The sequence below is a fragment of the Rhinatrema bivittatum genome, chromosome 2 (genome assembly GCF_901001135.1).
Source record: "Rhinatrema bivittatum chromosome 2, aRhiBiv1.1, whole genome shotgun sequence".
NCBI lineage: Eukaryota > Metazoa > Chordata > Amphibia > Gymnophiona > Rhinatrematidae > Rhinatrema > Rhinatrema bivittatum.
Window position 1 is genome coordinate 594,877,682 of NC_042616.1, and position 19,558 is coordinate 594,897,239.

General features: G+C 45.5%; 1 protein-coding gene across 1 annotated transcript in view; it reads right to left on the minus strand.

Moving 5' to 3' along the window:
• Positions 1-19,558, minus strand: part of ROCK1 (Rho associated coiled-coil containing protein kinase 1) — a 491,909-nt gene that overhangs the window by 79,373 nt on the left and 392,978 nt on the right. Inside the window, 2 exon segments of the mRNA XM_029591102.1 lie at positions 11,096-11,165; positions 13,440-13,624. Of these exon segments, the coding sequence (XP_029446962.1) occupies positions 11,096-11,165; positions 13,440-13,624 (255 nt within the window).

Below are 19,558 nucleotides of genomic sequence, written 5' to 3' on the forward strand. Positions count from 1 at the left end.
TAAAATCTACCTCTTGTAATATAGAAACAAGACTACTACTATGAATATATTTCAGTTGGTGGCAGTGAGATCAACAAAATCAGTTACATAACATTTCCTGATTTCATGGACGTTTACTTTCAAGTGTATCAAAACATTTATAGGGAAAGGGCCACATTGGGGAAAATGAACAATGTTGAGCCTTCTAAAACATCACTTTGAGCTCTTTTCCTCTTTTCTTTCTAAAGAAAAAGAGCCTGCCATAGCACAAAATGGCACAATAAAATGTGAGATTAAGGATAATTACTTTGCTCCATGTTTCTTGACATAAAATCCATGAAACATAAGCTAAAACTGACAATAAATAAAATACTTCATACCTAGTTCCCTTCCAAAGATTATGCTCATCTAGCAAACCTACTATGTTAAAAAAAAATGGATCAAAAGGGATTAAGCAAGTACTTGAATGAATATGGTCTAGTCCTAGTTGTCTCTCTTAGCTTTACGTCCGCTATTACAAAATTGTCTCTCTCATGAATGCAACAGCTTGAAAAAGTAACTGCTCTAGTATGTAACTCTAAAGAAAATGGAGAAATTACTTACCTGATAATTTCGTTTTCCTTAGTGTAGACAGATGGACTCAGAACCAATGGGTATAGTGTACTCGTGCCAGCAGTTGGAGACGGATCAGATTTCAATCTGATGTCAGCCCCTAGTACATATACCCCTGCAGGAAGTGCAGATCCTCAGTATTCTTCCTTGCAAAGCATTGTGGATATATGTTTGACTGACCGATTGGTTAATTTGATTAACTTGTATAACTTCGTAACTATATAAACGTTATAACTTGATTAACTGGATTAATTTGAACTGGTCGATTGAGTATAGCTGGAGACCGCCAGGGAGCTCAACCGGAAAGCGTCGACACCCAGCCGGGTGGCGATCTAGGTAAACTAAAAGAGGCTTACCCTTGAATCATTTGCAATTCCATGCGTGACGGCAGCCAAGGGCGGGCTGCTGAGTCCATCTGTCTACACTAAGGAAAACGAAATTATCAGGTAAGAAATTTCTCCATTTCCTAGCGTGTAGCAGATGGACTCAGAACCAATGGGATGTATAAAAGCTACTTCTGAACCGGGTAGGAGGCTGCCTGTGACCCACTCAGTATTGCCCTTGCAAATGCCATGTCCTCCCGGGCCTGAACATCCAGACGGTAGAATCTGGAGAAGGTATGGATGGAGGACCATGTCGCCGCCCTGCAAATCTTGGCGGGTGACATCATTCTTGTTTCTGCCCAGGATGCTGCCTGGGCTCTGGTCGAATGGGCCTTGACCTGTAGAGGCGGAGGTTTCCCTGCTTCTACGTAGGCCGCCTTGATGACTTCCTTGATCCAGCGGGCTATGGTTGCCCGCGAGGCTGCTTCCCCTAGTCTTTTCCCGCTGTGAAGGACGAAAAGGTGGTCCGTCTTCCGTACGGGTTCTGACATTTCCAGGTATCTGGAAAGGATTCCACCAACGTTGAGGTGACGCAGAATACGGGCTTCTTCCGAATTCTTCAGGGCTCCCGCCAACGGGAGCGAGATGGTCTGGTTCAGATGGAAGTGGGAGACCACTTTGGGAAGGAATGACGGTACCGTGCACAGCTGGATGGATCCCGGAGTGAACCTAAGAAAGGGTTCACAGCAAGACAGTGCCTGTAGTTCAGAGATGCGTCGCGCTGAACAAACTGCCAGTAGGAAGACAATCTTCAGGGTCAGCTGACGGAGTGATAGCCCTCGAAGAGGTCTGAAGGTGGTTCCAGACAGGAAGTCCAAGACGAGGTTGAGATTCCACAAAGGTACTGGCTACTTCAGAGGTGGACGAATGTGTTTGACTCCTTTCAGGAAACGTGACCCATCCGGGTGAGAGGCTAGGCTATCGCTCTCGCCCCTGGTGCCGAAGCATGCCAGTGCTGCCACCTGTACCTTGATGGAGTTGAGGGACAGACCTTTCTGGAGTCCGCTCTGTAGGAACTCCAGCATCACGGGAACTTTAAGTGAACGTGTCTTGATGTCGTGATCTTTGCACCAGGCTTCAAATATTCTCCAGATTCTTATGTATGTTAACGATGTGGAGAACTTGCGTGCTCGGAGGAGGGTGTCTATTACCGCCCCTGAGTATCCGCTCTCAATGGCCAGACCGTAAGAGAGAATTGAGCTGGGTCCTCGTGGAAGATCGGACCCTGTTGTAGCAGGTCCCTGAGAGGGGGCAAGGGTAGAGGGTTCCCTGCCAGCAGTCTTCTCATGTCTGCGTACCACGGTCTTCTTGGCCAATCCGGGGCCACCAGAAGAACTAGACCCTTGTGTAGCTGTATCTTGTGAATGATTGCGCCCAAGAGGGGCCACGGCGGGAAGGCGTATAGTAGGGTCCCCTGTGGCCAGACCTGCACCAGGGCATTGATTCCTTGGGATTGTAGATCCCGCTTGCGGCTGAAATATCTGGGTACTTGGGCGTTGGTTCTGTTCGCCAGAAGATCCATTTCCGGTGTTCCCCACCAGTTTACTATCATCTGGAAGGCTGTGGGAGACAGCTTCCATTCTCCTGGGTCTAGACTTTCTCTGCTGAGGAAGTCCCCCGTGATGTTGTCCTTCCCGGCGATGTGGGCGGCGGAGATCTCCTGTAGATTTGCTTCCGCTCTTGCCATTAGTGGGTTTATCTCCAGTGACACCTGTTGGCTTCTGGTTCCCCCTTGCCTGTTGATGTAGGCAACCGTTGTGGCGTTGTCGGACATCACTCTGACCGCTTTGCCTCGGAGTCTTTGGGCGAACCGCAGGCAGGCGAGTCTGACTGCCCGTGCTTCTAGGCGATTGATGTTCCATCCTGCCTCTTCTGTGTTCCACTGCCCTTGGGCGGTTAATTCCTTGCAGTGTGCTCCCCATCCCCGTAGACTGGCATCTGTAGTTAGCAGAGTCCAGGTTGGGGATGATAGTCTTGAGCCTCTGTTCATGTGGCTGGGCTGCAGCCACCAGTGTAGTTTGGTCCGAACTGTGCCCGGAAGGGCTAAGCGTACGGTGTAGTTGTGTGACTGTGGGTTCCAACGGGACAGCAGTGAGTGTTGTAGAGGCCTCATGTGGGCCCTCTCCCAGGGGACCACTTCCAGTGTGGATGCCATCAGCCCTAGGGCCTGCAGGTAATCCCATGCCGTGGGGCGAGGGTCGCTCAACAAGGATTGCAACCGGTTCCACAGTTTTGATCTCCTTGTGGGAGTCAGGCTGACTTTGTCTTCCTTGGTGTCGAAGTGGACCCCCAGGTACTCCAACAATTGTGAGGGCTGCAGGGAACTCTTGTTCGTGTTGACCACCCATCCGAGGCTCTCCAGTAGAGACTTGACTCTGTTGGTTGATTGGATGCTTTCCTCTGGTGACTTTGCCCTGATCAGCCAGTCGTCCAAGTAAGGATGTACGAGGACGCCTTCCTTCCGCAGTATTGCCGCCACTACCACTATCACCTTGGTGAACGTCTGTGGTGCTGTGGCTAGCCCGAAGGGTAGGGCCCGGAACTGGTAGTGATGGCCCAGGATCTTGAAGCATAGGTAACGCTGGTGTTCCCAATGAATTGGGATGTGTAGGTACGCCTCTGACAGGTCCAGGGAGGTGAGGAACTCTCCCGGCTGTATTGCCTTTATTACGGATCTCAGGGTTTCCATGCGGAAGCAGGGGACCTTCAGGTATCGGTTTACGGATTTGAGGTCCAGGATTGGTCGGAACGTTCCCTCTTTCTTGGGAACGAGAAAATATATGGAATAATGACCAGAGTTTATTTCCTGAGGAGGTACCGGAGTTATGGCCTCGAGGGACAGTAGCCTGGCCAGTGTAACTTCCACTGCCGCCTTTTTGGTGGGGTTGTGGCAGGGGGACTCCACAAACTTGTCCTGAGGGGTGCGTATGAAGTCCAGGTAGTACCCTTCCCGGATGATGGCTAGGACCCACTTGTCCAAAGTTATCTCGACCCATCTTTGGTAGAATAGGGCCAGTCTGCCCCCTATGGCTTCCCTTGGATGGGTCGGCTGATTCTCATTGCGGAGTGCGGCCGGGCCCTGTGCCCGAGCTGTTTCCCCTTTTGTTGTGCTTATTCCGAAAGGACTGATTCCTGCCCGAAGGGTGGGGCGCCTGGTAGCTGCTCCTGTTTGGGCTGAAGCGCTGTGAGCTTCTGCCCTTGGAGGCCCTGGATGGCTGTCGCTGGGCTCTCCTTGACTTGTCTTCCGGAAGGCGCGGTACTGGGGATTCGCCCCATTTGCCTGCCATCTTTTCTAAATCGCTGCCGAACAGAAGTGTTCCTTTGAAGGGCATCCTTGTGAGGCGTGTTTTGGAAGATGGGTCGGCCGACCAGCTTCTGAGCCAGAGCTGTCTCCTGGCCGCCACCGCTGATGATACTCCTCTGGCCGCTGTGCGTACGAGGTCTGAGGCTGCGTCCGTTAGAAAGGATAGCACTGGGTCCAGGATATCTCCCGGGGTGCCTTCCTGGCCTGGGATAAGCAGGCACGTGTCACCACGGTGCAGCAGACCGCAACCTGAAGAGACATAGTGGCCATGTCAAATGACTGTTTAAACATGGCTTCCAGCTGCCGGTCATGCGTGTCCTTGAGTGCTGCTCCTCCCTCTACCGGAATGGTGGTGCGTTTGGAGACTGCGCAGACCATGGCATCCACTCTTGGGCAAGCGAGCATGTCTTTGGTTGCTGGATCCAGGGGGTACAAGCTGGCCAAGGCCCGCCCCCCTTTAAAGGCAGACTCTGGGGTGTTCCATTCCAGGTCAATTACCTGTTGCGCGGCTCGCAAGAGCGGGAAATGGTGGGAGGTCTGTCGAAGGCCTTCCAGAAATGGGTTTTCCTCGGGATCCCCCTGGGTTTCTGAATCCGGAATCGCCAGTTCCGCCAGGCACTGGGAGACCAGATCCGGGAGCTCCTCCCTTGTGAAGAACCGTCTCATGGTTCAGTGGGGTTCTGTCCCCGGGGGGAGTTCTCCTTCTTCTAGGGGTTCGACTTCTTCTTCCTAGGTGTCCGTGCCCCCGAAGGTGTTTAACACCCTCCCACCCTACCCCTCTACCCACCCACCCCTAGGTTTGTGTTTCTTATATAACCTGCCTAGATTCATAAATGGCAACAAGGTAAATTAGTATTTCCATAATTGCTATTCATCAAATGTCAAAACTTACCAAAATGAGGATTATCCAATGTAACTGCTGTGGAGCCTTTATTCTGAGGGAAAGCATCTGGAAACTTAGAGCTTGCCCAATTTGTGCACAACTATCTTCCTTGAAAAAGGAGCTGAATGAGGTTAAAGCTCAATTAGCTTCAATTACAAGAATTACACCCACATTGCATTACTCAGAAAATAATTCCCCAACATCACAGAGAAACCAGAAGTCAAGAAAAAGGGATTCATTAGGCTCAGGTAGGACCCACAGTCACCCATTCTTGACAGATGGACAGCCAACAGGTACACCCTCCCACTCAAACAGGTCATTAAGAAATTATTTAAAATCCAGGAATACAGTGGGCTCTGGTAGAATTAGACCTGTGATGAGGAGACACACAATGTACCAAATGCAAAAAGAACAAAAAGCCTTCTCTATATTAGAAACTGAAGAAGTTCTTGAGAAAAACATTGAAGTGTTACCAGAAAAGAGAAAACAAACACAATGCATGCAGAATTTCAAGATCCATAACCAAAAGAAAAATCTAATTGAGATGGATAACTCTGTCAACAGTGGCACAACTGCAAAAGGAAAGAGTGAAGTGAATAACAAATCTCAAATAAAATCTCATAAGGAGTCCAGGAAAAGCAACAACCTTAAAGAGAGTACCTGGAAGGCTATGACCACAAATGCTCATAGTTTGGGAAATAAAATCCCAGATCTGCAGGCCCTAATGGCTGAGGCAGAATTGGACATTGTTGCTATCACAGAGACATGGTTCACAGAATCTCATGATTGGGATACAACAATACCAGGCTATAACTTGTTAAGGAAAGACAGAGAGGATAGAAAAGGGGGAGGTGTGGCTCTTTATATCAGAAACAACATCCAAGCATCTGAGCTGCAAGGAAGTTGGGGCAAGGAAGAAGCAATATGGGTCGACCTAAAAAAAGATGACGGAGCATCCATTTATATTGGAGTGGTTTACAGGCCTCCAAACCAAAAGGAAGAGCTGGACAGAGATCTGGTTGAAGACATCCAAAAGATAGGTAAGAAGGGAGAAGTGGTGATCGTGGGTGACTTTAATATGCCAGATGTAGACTGGAAAATCCCATCTGCAGAAACTAAAAATAGTAGAGCAATAGTGGATGCCATGCAAGTATCTTTGTTCAAACAAATGGTGTTGGAACCCACGAGAGAAGGAACTATACTCGACTTAGTGCTCACTAATGGAGATAATGTCTCCGATGTCCAGGTGGGCACCCACCTCAGCACCAGTGATCATCAAACGGTATGGTTTAATATCACTAAAAGAATAGGGAAAAGAACCACAAAGACCCGAGTTTTACAGTTCAAAAACACGGACTTTGAGGAAATGGGTAAGTACCTGGAGGAAGAACTAAAAGGATGGGAGAACGAGAGAGATGTGGAGCAGCAGTGGACCAATCTAAAACGAGCAATCACCAAGGCAACTACTCTATATGTTAGAAATGTAAAGAAAAGCAAAAGAAAATTGAAACCTATCTGGTTCTCAAAGGAGGTGGCTGACAAAATTAAAGCTAAAAGAACAGCATTCAAGAAATATAAAAGATCCCAAAGGGAGGAACACAAAGAAGAATATTTGATTCAACTGAGGGAGACAAAGAAATTAATCAAGTTGGCAAAAAGTCAAGCGGAAGAGAGGATTGCCAAGGAGATAAAAAATGGTGACAAAACATTTTTCAGATACATCAGCGAAAAGAGAAAGGTCCAAAGTGGTATAGTGAAATTGAAAGGTGATAATGATCAATGTGTGGAGAGAGACGAAGAAATGGCAGAAATATTAAACGAATACTTCAGCTCTGTGTTCACTAAAGAAGACCCTGGAGAAGGACCATCTCTACACAACAAGAAACTGGAAGGAAATGGAATAGATGAAAATCCTTTTACAGTAGAAAATGTGTGGGAAAGAGCTAAAGAACCTTAAGTGGACAAAGCCATGGGGCCTGATGGATTCATCCAAGGATATTGAGGGAGCTCAGAGATGTTCTGGCGGGTCCGCTGTGTGACCTGTTCAATAGATCCCTTGAAACGGGAGTGGTGCCGAGTGATTGGAGAAGAGCGGTGGTGGTCCCGCTTCACAAGAGTGGGAACAGGGAGGAGGCTGGCAACTACAGACCGGTTAGCCTCACTTCGGTGGTGGGAAAAAGTAATGGAGTCACTGCTGAAAGAGAGAATAGTGAACTATCTACAGTCTGGAGAATTGATGGACCAGAGGCAACATGGATTCACCAGGGGAAGATCCTGTCAAACAAATCTGATTGACTTTTTTGACTGGGTAACCAAGGAATTGGATCGAGGAAGAGCACTCGATATCATATACTTGGATTTCAGCAAAGCTTTTGATACGGTTCCGCACAGGAGACTGGTCAATAAACGAGAAGCTTGGGAGTGAGTGCCGAGGTGGTGACCTGGATTGCAAATTGGTTGACGGACAGAAGACAATGTGTGATGGTAAATGGAACCTTCTCTGAAGAGAGAGCGGTTTTTAAGTGGTGTACCGCAAGGATCGGTGTTGGGACCGGTCCTGTTCAATATCTTTGTGAGCGACATTGCGGACGGGATAGAAGGTAAGGTTTGTCTTTTTGCGGATGACACTAAGATCTGCAACAGAGTGGACACACCGGAAGGAGTGGAGAGAATGAGACGGGATCTAAGGAAACTGGAAGAGTGGTCGAAGATATGGCAGCTGAGATTCAATGCCAAGAAGTGCAAAGTCATGCATATGGGGAGTGGAAATCCGAATGAACTGTATTCGATGGGGGGGGAAAGGCTGATGTGCACGGAGCAGGAGAGGGACCTTGGGGTGATAGTGTCTAATGATATGAAGTCTGCGAAACAATGCGACAAGGCGATAGCAAAAGCCAGAAGAATGCTGGGCTGCATAGAGAGAGGAATATCGAGTAAGAAAAGGGAAGTGATTATTCCCTTGTACAGGTCCTTGGTGAGGCCTCACCTGGAGTACTGTGTTCAGTTCTGGAGACCGTATCTACAAAAAGACAAAGACAAGATGGAAGCGGTACAGAGAAGGGCGACCAGGAAGGTGGAGGATCTTCATCGGATGACGTACGAGGAGAGATTGAAGAATCTAAATATGTACACCCTGGAGGAAAGGAGGAGCAGAGGAGATATGATACAGACTTTCAGATACTTGAAAGGTTTTAATGATCCAAAGGCAACGACAAACCTTTACCATAAGAAAAAAATCAGCAGAACCAGGGGTCACGATTTGAAGCTCCAGGGAGGAAGATTCAGAACCAATGTCAGGAAGTATTTCTTCACGGAGAGGGTGGTGGATGCCTGGAATGCCCTTCCGGAGGAAGTGGTGAAGACCAGAACTGTGAAGGACTTCAAAGGTGCGTGGGATAAACACTGTGGATCCATAAAGTCAAGAGGCCGCCAATGAAGAGTGGGTGACTCGCCAGAATGATGGCTACTGCCTGGACACAATACCCTTATTCAATAAACATACACATGGTTACTGTGACTCCAACATCACTCTAAGCTTCAACAGCAAGAGGAAATGTGGAAAAAAGGATTTGCACTCACAAAGCTGGGAGTAGCTGGCTTGTTACGGCGGTTACTACCCCAAACCAAATGTGCCTGATACTTCACTTTCGATGCACATCCAGCATAGCTCTCTGCTCCAACGGCAGGGGAAAAGAAAAACTGATACTTCACGCATACCCAGCATAGCTTCAACGGCAGGGGAGAAGAAAAAAGGATTCACACTCACAAAGCGGGGAGTAGCTGGCTTGTTACGGCGGTTACTACCCCAAACCAAATGTGCCTGATACTTCACTTTAGATGCATATCCAGCATAGCTCTCTGCTTCAACGGCAGGGGAGAAGAAAAACAACCAATAAGGGCTGTATAACATAGTCTGGGTTAAAACAAATAAGCATGGGTGTAGCTTGCTTATTGCGGCGGTTACTACCCCTACTACCCCCTAACTAATCAAGCTTGATATTTCACTTGGATGCAGCTCCATCACTGCTCTCTATATTAATGGTGGGGGAGGAAGGGAAATAGAACCAAGAGCTAAAAGAAACAGATAAGTATGAGAGAAAAAATGTGTGAAGCTTGCTGGGCAGACTGGATGGGCCGTTTGGTCTTCTTCTGCCGTCATTTCTATGTTTCTATGTTTCTATGTTTCTATGTTTCTATACTTGGCGGTAAAGGCCTATGCCTAGGTCTTGAGGGGCCTGGGGCATAGGGGTCCTCCTGCGACGTATGCGGTTGGTCCGCCCGGGAATCCATTTGCATTTGGACAAAGGCGTGAATTCCCTTGAAGAGTTCCACCCAAGAAATAGACGAGGGGTCCACATTGAGTGGCGCTGCTTCCCTGGGAGCCTCCGGCTGAGAGGGAGCCCCGCTGGGGGTTGCTAGCTCCAGGGAGGCCCTGAAGAGCTAGTCCCCGGCCCTGGGCGAGGCTGAGCCTGTGGTGGATCTCCCAGGGCCTCCTCGCATTGGGTGCATAAGGCATCGGCTTCCTGGCTCTGGGCGGCCCTGAGGTGGCATGCTGAGCAGAGGCCCAGGGATTTTACTTCAGTTATTGGAGGTGTCGAGGTTGCCTGCGCATACATGTTTCGCTCCAGAGCGCCTGGCCGCGTGCGTGGAGGTTGTGCGCGTATCTGTGCGCTTAACCGGGGTTTGAGCGCGTATCTGAGCGCTTAACCCGGGATGTGCGCGCGGGAAGTCGAATGCGCGTAGTCCGTGCGACCGGGACTTGCGCGCGCCGCTTATGTGTCCAAGTGTTCTTGTGCGTATAACTTACGCGCAGAAGTAGGTTTTTGCGCACAGGTAAATTTTGAGCGCTCGGCCGGGCGGCGATGTGAACGGCGAGATTAAGGCCAAGTTGGCGACCATGCGGGCAAGATGGCGACTACCTCGGAGGGTCTCCACGTGGGTAGGCCCTTGGAAATGCCGGGGTCTGGCCCTGCTAGCTAGGGCGGATCAACCCGGTGGCGCTGGCTTCGGCCGATGGCCTGTGCTCGTCCTCAATCCTCGGAGACCGGCACAAGTAAAGATTTATACCTTACCTTATCTTCGGCGCTTCCCGGTCTCGACCCAGGCGGTCTCCGGCTGTGGGGGGAGAGGGCAACTACCTTCACCGCCGCTTTTGAGGGTGCACCCGCTGCCTCTCAGCCGCGCCCAAACTCCTCTCGCTCGGGGGCTGTAAGTCCTCGCTGCGATTGGGCCACCGGACCGAGGCTGCCTCTATGCCGCGCCCGATCCTTCGGGGGCTAGGTCCCGCCGCAATTTGGCCGCTGGACCGAGGCTCACCTCCAAGGGACCACGGAAATCACCTCGGGAATCTCGACTGGGGGAGGGACCCGAGGGTATCACCGCAGGAGAGCGGGGCTCGTCTTCAGTAGAATTTTCTTCTTTAAATTTGGTTCCAATGCTCTGAGAGTGTGCAGATAGCTCCTAACTGCTATGGAGATGGAAAATACTGAGGATCTGCACTTCCTGCAGGGGTATATGTACTAGGGGCTGACGTCAGATTGAAATCTGATCCGTCTCCAACTGCTGGCACGAGTACACTATTCCCATTGGTTCTGAGTCCATCAGCTACATGCTAGGAAATTCACTTTTAAAGACAGTTACAGTTCTGGTAATATGAAATGAACACTTCTGAGGTTGCTAAAGATTTCAGAAAAATGCTGGAAGTAATGGTAGTAGACAAGGATGAGAGGCTATTTGAGGTAGTCCTGAAACAGAAAAACACTGTACTTTTCCTACAAATTAATCATCTGATTCACAATCCTGAAAATGACAGTTTACTGTGAAGAAAAACAGTCCTTAACCAATGGACAGCATAAGAATCTAATGGTTATTTGCCAAAATGCCTAATGTGTTACTCAAGTGAAAAATACGCATTACCAAAATCTAGCCACTTACAGAGAAATACTGTTCGGCTTCAAGCTGATCTTGGAGTTCTCGCATCTGCCCTTCATTTCCTCTATATTGTCTATAAAGAAGAAAAAACAGCACACAGTCACCACACACATTGGCTACATTACAATCAACAGCTTCTATAAAACAGAATTATGCAGGGGCCTGCCCAGGAGCTCAGTGGCAGTTCCTTGTTCTACTACTTTGTGTGATCTTGATTCCCAGCTCAGGCCTTCTGTTCCTCGGGTCGGCAAAGGCTTGGGATGCTGCAGAAGAAGCATTCACAAGTCCTGGGATGGAGGGAATCAGCCATTGCATGACAACGGAAGAAACTGGTAGGTCAAAAAAATGTTTTTTTAAATATCACTAGGAAAATCGGGGAGTTTTTTAAACTCACATTTTCTATTTGCATATGCATGCATACATACAACTAATGTATGTACAAGGTGAATGATATTTCATCTCTGAGAAAGAATATTGACAAATAGGTATTCAACTTCTGCCAATACTGATCAAGGCAATGATTACTTTCTAAAGGAAAAGGAATCTGAAATACAGATCAAAATAATAGCCTGTTTTTTTTTTAGTAATACTATCTGGTGTTTTGCCATGCTCCTCTACAAATATTTCCAGTCTGTTTTCCATAAAACAAATCCCATTTTTGCTAGCTCAGACTACTGAATTATCTTCTCAAGCTAACTCCATGCTTCAGTCAAATTTGTGCTATTAATATATATCCTGAACTCTTCAAAGATTGTATGATACTCTGAGGCTCAGTGTGATACATCTGGCTGTGACAGCACTACTACATCTTTATCAAATTCTGCACCTCTCCTTACAACTACAAGTAGCTACTGCTTCTTGCAGTTTTGTTTAAATTTCGTGTGTCTCAGGCATTTGGCAGCCATCTCATGTTTTTCTCTTGTCTGTCAGAAAGTATTGCTTATGGAAAGAAACTATCAATTTGTTCTCTGAAAAATTAATCTCAAAATATATTAGTTGAATGATTTCAAGTCTATTTTAAAATAAAAATACTTGGCTCAAAAGTCTCTCTCTCATGTTAACCAGCACTTTCATTCCTTTTTATAAATCAATCTTTTTTTCTGTCTAAATTTTGTTCCAAAAATGATCACTACATCAGGAAATGAACACTGCACATATCTTTTTTAAATCTATAACTGTCTCAATCTATGTACATTTTTTGTTATTGTAAAACAAATTTCAAGTGAAAATAAAACCATTATGGGGGTAGATATTCTAAAGTCATTTAGATGGATTACTGAAAAGTTATCCATCTAAATGGTTTAGCTGTGATATTCGGCAACTTATCCGGCTAGAATTTAGCTGGATATGTCGGGAGTGTTCCAGGGGCAGGCGGTCCGGGGAGGAGTGAAGTTAGCTGGTGAAGCTAAACGGCAAACTCTGGCCTTGCGGCAGATAGGTCTAAAGTTAGATGGATTTACCTAGCTGGCTAATTTTTAAGATACCTAATTCACTCTATCACTGGCAGTGATATTCACATACAATCAATCAAATTGGACCTAAAAATCCCGTCACCGCTATGTTAAATCACTAATTATTTTAAACATGATTTCAAAAGAAATTTTTTTGCCTCACCAGAAACCTCTGGCTCTCATATTCTTTGATGTCTTTTTTTAAAAATTATTTTATACTGAAAAAGAGTCTTATATTTATGAAAATTTTTTTTTAGAAGGGGTTGTAAGTTTCATATAATTATTAGTGCCCCAGCACTGTGATACTTGTATAATCAACTTTCAACCACCTCCATATTTTTCTTAATTTTCTGAAGTCCCAAATTCTTTCAAAACGAATGGCATCCACCTTTTTTATACATATATATTTTTGTTATTCTTATTTCACACCTTTCAATATAAAACATGAACTCTGCTACAAGTCCCGAATACTTATAAACAATCCCAAAGCGTCCACATTTCTAACAAACCGTCCTTCCTCAGGGGATTGTTATTCTGATTAAATGTATAACAGGTCCTCTCCATGCATCTTGTTTGTTCAGAGCCATTTCGAAACAAAGGCACGGCTAGAGAGGACGCTCTGAACAAACAAGATGCATGGAGAGGACCTGTTATACATTTATGCAGATTAACAATCCCCTGAGGAAGGCATTGACAGGACTTTTAGGACCAATTTGATTGACTGTAATTTTTAAGATAGCCAGGTAGATTCTGTGGTGCTAGCGCGCCACTGAATATCCTGGTTAAGTTAGACAGATAGGTGTATCCGGCTAACTTATCTAGTTGCTCAGTAGTTGAATATGGACCTCTACATAACTATGGAAACAGGACCATTTTTTATTCTGCTGGACACTTACTTAGTTAGCTGACCCAGTTCAAATTCCAACAATCTCTTAGCTTCTAGCAATGTATTGATCTCATGTTTTAGCTGCTTCTCTGAACCCTTCAAGTTGTCCGACTCAACGGCTTGCACCTTCAGATCATTCTGTATCATCATCCTCTTATTTGTCTCTTGTTCAAGCTGAAGTGTTAGATGTTTAACCTAATAATTGAAATACTGAATTAAAGTATATCCATAAAACAAGAACTGGATCTTTGCTTCAGCAAATGGACAAAGTGATCTGCAGCCAGTGCACAAACAATTCCATCAGGGAAATTACAAACAAAAGATGTAAATACCATTCAATCCAGTAATTAAGCATTACTTCCCATGAAAGCACACGATCAAGAGATAAATGCTCTTATTAATAGGTGAATGTTTCAAGTCAAAAGCAAGAGCATCTAACGATAATAATGCCTGCTACTATGTTATAAGTAAAAGGAATAACTTTTTAAAGCACCTCCATAGCCCCTCTCCAAACACCCCATTAATTATGATTTTTTAAACAGCTTTTGGCAGGCTTTCATCCTCAGTGGAAGCCTCCTGAAGCTGGTTGATGGCTGGTCATCATCAGTGTTACAATTTCCAAATACTGAATCTACAAATTAATTTTACAATGGCTAGGTGGCCAACCAAAGTGCAAGCGCTTATCTATAATTGGTGTTCTTTGATGCCAGCAGTGCAATAAGTCAACCAGATTGGTCATATGATATTGCTGCATGTCAATCTGGAGGATTCTTTGGCAGATTTCTTAGAAACTCTCTCAGCATACACCAGACTTGATGAGCATTAACATAAATGGTAATAAAACTACTCCCAAATGGTAGTCAAGTTGGCTGTGGGAATCATGTCACTGCTATGAGATACATCAATTACAGCTAAGTGACCAAATGTTCTCCTATTATAAACAGGTGCAATGAGCTGCAGCGATGAGACTCCCTAGCTAGGGATTTAGATTTGATTACTTGCCAATTCAATCCCTTTCATAAGGCAAGTTACATTTTAGATTTTCATGCTCCAGAAGGCTTACAATCTAAAGGGATCATTTACTAAGTCGCAGTATTTTCCCCTGGAGATACTAAAGCTTAGGAAACCGCTCAATATTTCCCCTTAATAAAATACCACACGTTAAAAGGCCTTAAAAGCTACATGATGCCAGCCCCTTCACTTGGAATCACCATCTTGTTAAAGGGTCACAGTAGCTCAATCGACACCCCCCCTCCCCCCAGGGGTCTTGTGAGATCCCTGCTGCTTCTAGAGGCAGCCCTAAGGTAACAGATGCCCTAAAAAAAGAGTTTTATCTCTCACGGAAAATGCCCCTCCCTCTTCCCCGTTATACCCCTTTTCAAAATAATACCCATCCCCTCCAGGCATTCATCTAAGATCTGATGGCCTAGTGGGGCCCTGAGCACCCTCTAGGCTCCGAGCCTGGTACTATCTCAAATCAAAATTCTGCTGGCCAGTTGCAATACAAGTTATGCCCCCTTTATGAAACTTTTCAGGAACATCAGTAAGTGCATTAGCATCCCAATACTCCAAGGAAAAACTAGCTACAACTCTTGAGTTGCAGCAAATTTTCAGGAAAATAAAGCAGTATTTTTAGGCAAGACATGATATTTTATTTCCATAAAATTTACTAGTAATGAGCCTCTTTGTATGTATACGTAAGCCCACAGGAGTTCAAAGGCTCAAAGCAGGCTTTCATCAGCTGCCTAAGAACCATATTGAGGCCCCATGACATAGCCCATAGCTTGCTGGAATATTTTAGTTGAAGCAAGCTCCACGTAAATCTGACAAAGAAAGACTGGAAAGAGATGGTATTTCTTTCTATTTCCTGGTGATAGGCACCAATCATAGGGCCTGATTCACTAAGGGCTTTCTCCCATTCTATCTCTATAGGAAAAATGCTTAGTGAATCACAGGCCCATAGTGAGGTGTATCCTTACAGGCCTGGTTATGAGGCCTGACTCAGATGTAGACATCAAGCAGAGGAGGGATTTAGGGGCAAGAGGAGGGATTTAGAGCCTTGCACTCATATGACATGCAAATCAACTACATTTAAAACCATAAGATCTGCTGGTGGTTTCCTTTCTAATTGCCTGAAGGACCTGAGATACCTTATCGAAGAATCCAAACTAATCATTTTCCTTTCCAGGCTATGCCGGCTGGATGCTGGGATGAAACAAGTCCTTGATTCTGAAAGCAGGCTGTCCTTAAGGGACAGAGGAGGCGAAATCAGGGTGATTGCCCTGGGCCCCATGAAGCCACAACAGCCCTGCCATCAACATCATCTCTCTTATTATTTTATTTATTTAGTTATATTCTGCTTTTCGCACTTTATTTTTCAGCGCTTCAAAGTGGATTACATTCAGGTACTGTAGGCAGGAGTTGTGACGACCTGTGCAGCAATGGCGGAAGTAGAGTAAGGGATGGCTCCTTTGTTTGAAAGGGAATAATGGCGCACAAGGAAATCATCTTGTTGTTTAGGAAAAATCTGTTCATAGTACATAGGTCTAGGTATCCACCAGTTTCCTTGGGTATGAGGAAGCAACTGGAGGAAAATCTCCACCTTTTCTCCTGTGGTGAAAAGGTGGAGATTTTGGTCCTATGGTCTGCAAGAAGGAGAGTGGCTTCATTTTAAGCAGTTCCTGTGAAAAGAGGAATGAGACTATTCCTTTGGTGGGCAATTTGGAAGGATTCCCAATACATATGATCTGTAGCATCCATCTGAGCTTATAAGGAACCAATAGTTTCTGTAAAGCCTCAGCCTACCCTCCCCCCCCTCCCCCCAAACAGATTTGGCACAGAGACTGGAATACTGGGTATGTGCTTTGGACCCAGTCAAAAACCCATGCATGGTTTTGGGCAGGCTTACCAAGTAGAATCCAGAGCAATGTTTTCAACTCTGTTACCTAGGAGAGTGAGTGAATGGAAGAGAAGCTCTTTTCTGAATAAAAAACAATCTCCTCTGTGGTGCACTCTGGAACGTCTTTGAAGAGGAAGATGGATGAAAGTGGGCAGTGGAGAGAATTTAAAACTTGCAGAGTGATCTTTTATGAGATCCACTGCTTCCTTAACTTTATCTCCAAAGAGATTCTCCCTGTTTCAGGGCATGTCTGCAAGCCTATCCTGCACATCTTTCCTTCGGCTGAAGCTTGCAGCCATGAAAGAGTATGCGTGTACGAATGACCATGGTAGAGACTCTTGATGCAGTTTTTAAAGCACTGAGGATTGACCTGACCTGATGCTTCCTCCATTTCTCACTTTGCTCAACAGATAAACAAACACTTTTTATTTCTCTGAAAGGAGAAACTCGGAGAAGTTTTGTGCCAGATCATAAAGATCTGGTAAGACACTATGAAGGAGCCAACCACAGATTTGATGAAGTACGTTCTTCTGCAGACATTGAGGAATGAACCTTCGACTTCCTGGCCGTTTTCGGGGTGGATTCAACTACCACAGATAGGTGTGGTGACTGAACCTTGTTGAATTCAGGAGCTATATGGACACAGTATTTGGTGCTTGCCTTATCAACAGGAAGTACAATAAGTGGGATTTTCATATTCACTTCTGTATATCCTGGAGGAGCTGGTAGATGGGCGCTTACAGCTCTTTAGGCACTCTAAAGTACTTAAGGAAACTGAGTAAAAGTGTCCTGTCTCAATTTCTACCTCCAGTTCAAATGAGATGGCGTTAGTCATCCTCTGCACAAAAACAGGGAAAGGATCTTGTATATGGATAACTGGGTTGTAAAAGGAGGCCTGTAGAATCCTTGTCTTCAGAAAAACTTCCTAAACACAGTCAGAAACCTAGGACTCCTCATATCCCAAAATATATACTGGGGCTGAAGCTTGGTATTGCACAAACATCTAATGCACACTTCACTAAGTGAATGAGATTAATCCCTGGGCCTGAGAACAAAATGCTGCTGTACAGGAAGAGAGAGGCTTCCCTGACCAATGCTGTATGGCTCAGAATGTAATGATGGTAATGGTATAGACCCTTGAAAACTGCCACAGCTGAGTCTCAGCATGGGAGGCTGAGCTCCCCTCTGATGAAACTGTTTGGGAGGAAAGACAGTAGCAGCTGCAATATCCCTGTTCTTGGATCCTGGCATCGATGTCTTCAAGCAATGTTTGGTGTCAATATTCCATTGATACAAACCTGATGCTAAGACAGGGGTAGGCAAACTACGGCCTGTGGGCCAAACTCAGCCCGATGACAGATTTTTTCCTGCCCTCCCCCTCTTCAATCTGACCCATTATCTCCAGCCTGCCAGCGCCTTGCAACAATGTCATCAACAATGGCCCGACACCACGGCGTAAAAAAAGAAGATGGTGCTTCCATTTACATCGGTGTAGTCTACAGGCCTCCTATTCAGACAGACGAGCTGGAGAGAGATCTGATCAAAGACTGAAAAGATGGGAAAGAAGGGAGAAAGTGTTGCTCATTGGAGATTTTAATCAAACAGGATGTAGGCTGGCATTTCTTCAGCGGAATCTATGAAAAGCAGAGAGATAATGGATGCCCTCTCCAAGGGGCTATGCTCAAATGGAAATGGATCCCATGAGGGAGGGTGTGATACTTGACTTAGTGTCACAAATGGGGATAATGTCTCTAATGTCTGAACAGGTGCCCACCTGATTACAAGTGATCATCAGATAGTATGATTTTATATTGAGAATAAGATACAAAGAAGTCACACGAAGTCCCGAGTTTTGAATTTCAAATATATAAACTTTGACAAAATGGGGATGTACCTGAAGGAAGAACTAGAAGACTGGGAGAAAATGGGCAAGGTGGAACAACAGTGGGCTAAATTAAAAGGAGCTGTTACAAATGCAACAAATCTATATGTTAGAAAAGTAAACAAAAGCTCAAAGAAAAAGAAACCAATTTGATTCTCAAAGGTGGTGGCTGCAAAAATTAAAGCAAAAAGATCAGCGTTCAAGAAGTATAAAGGATTCCAAAAGGAGGAACACAGGGAAAATACTAGTGAAAATGAGAGAGACGAAGAAAGAAATGAGAAAAGCAAAAGATCAAGCGGAAGAAAGGATTGCCCAAGAGATATAGGGCCGATGCAATATAAAGTGTGGCGTCCGTTTTCATTACTGACAGACGGCCGGTTATGAAAACCGACCGTCATCAGTCTTCCGAGTTATTTTTATTTTTATTTTTTACTTAAGAAAAGCAGTTTTTTCTGCTTTTCTGTTCTTCTTTTACCTGTGCTCAGCTATTAACGCCTGCTCCAGGCAGGCATTATTAGCTGAGCGATAAATGTGTGTCTGAGATGCACATTTATTTTTCTGTATGCGGAGTGAATGAGTAATAGCCTCATTCACTCCGCATTTGCATGTGATGAGCGCTATTACATTCACTCCGCGTCCGACGTGGGTTTAATAGGCGCTAATCCCCCTATTGCATTGGGTGGATTAGTACCCATTTAACCCGCGTCGGAGTGCGGGTTATACACTGCGCTTGGCTGAGCGCACTGTATTGCATCGGCCCCAAAGAGAGGTGACAAAACATTTTTCAGATATATAAGAGAAAAAAGGAAAGCCCGAAGTGGTATAGTGAAATTTAAAGGAGACGAGGAGCAATGTGTTGAGACAGACAAGGAAATGGTGGAAATATTAAACAAACACTTCAGTTCAGTGTTCACCAAAGAAAACCCTGGAGAAGGGCCGTTCCTGGTTGACAAGACCATAGAAGGAAATAGGCTAGACACAATTCCTTTTACAGAAAAGTATGTATGGGAAGAGCTAGGAAAACTGAATGTGGATAAGTCCATGGGGCTGGATGAGGTACATCCCAGAATGCTAAGAGAACTCAGAGATGTCCTGGCAGGTCCGCTAAATAACCTGTTCAATAGATCCATGGAAATGGGAGTGGTGCACAAGATTGTAGAAGAGTGGTTATGGTCCCACTTCATAAAGTGATAGCAGAGAGGAGATTGGAAACTATAGGCCAGTTAACATCACCTCAATGGTGGGAAAATTAATGGAGACCCTGCTGAAAGAAAGGCTACTGAATTATCTACAATCCAGTAAGTTGCTGAACCCAAGGCAGCATGGATTCACCAAAGGAAGGTCCTGT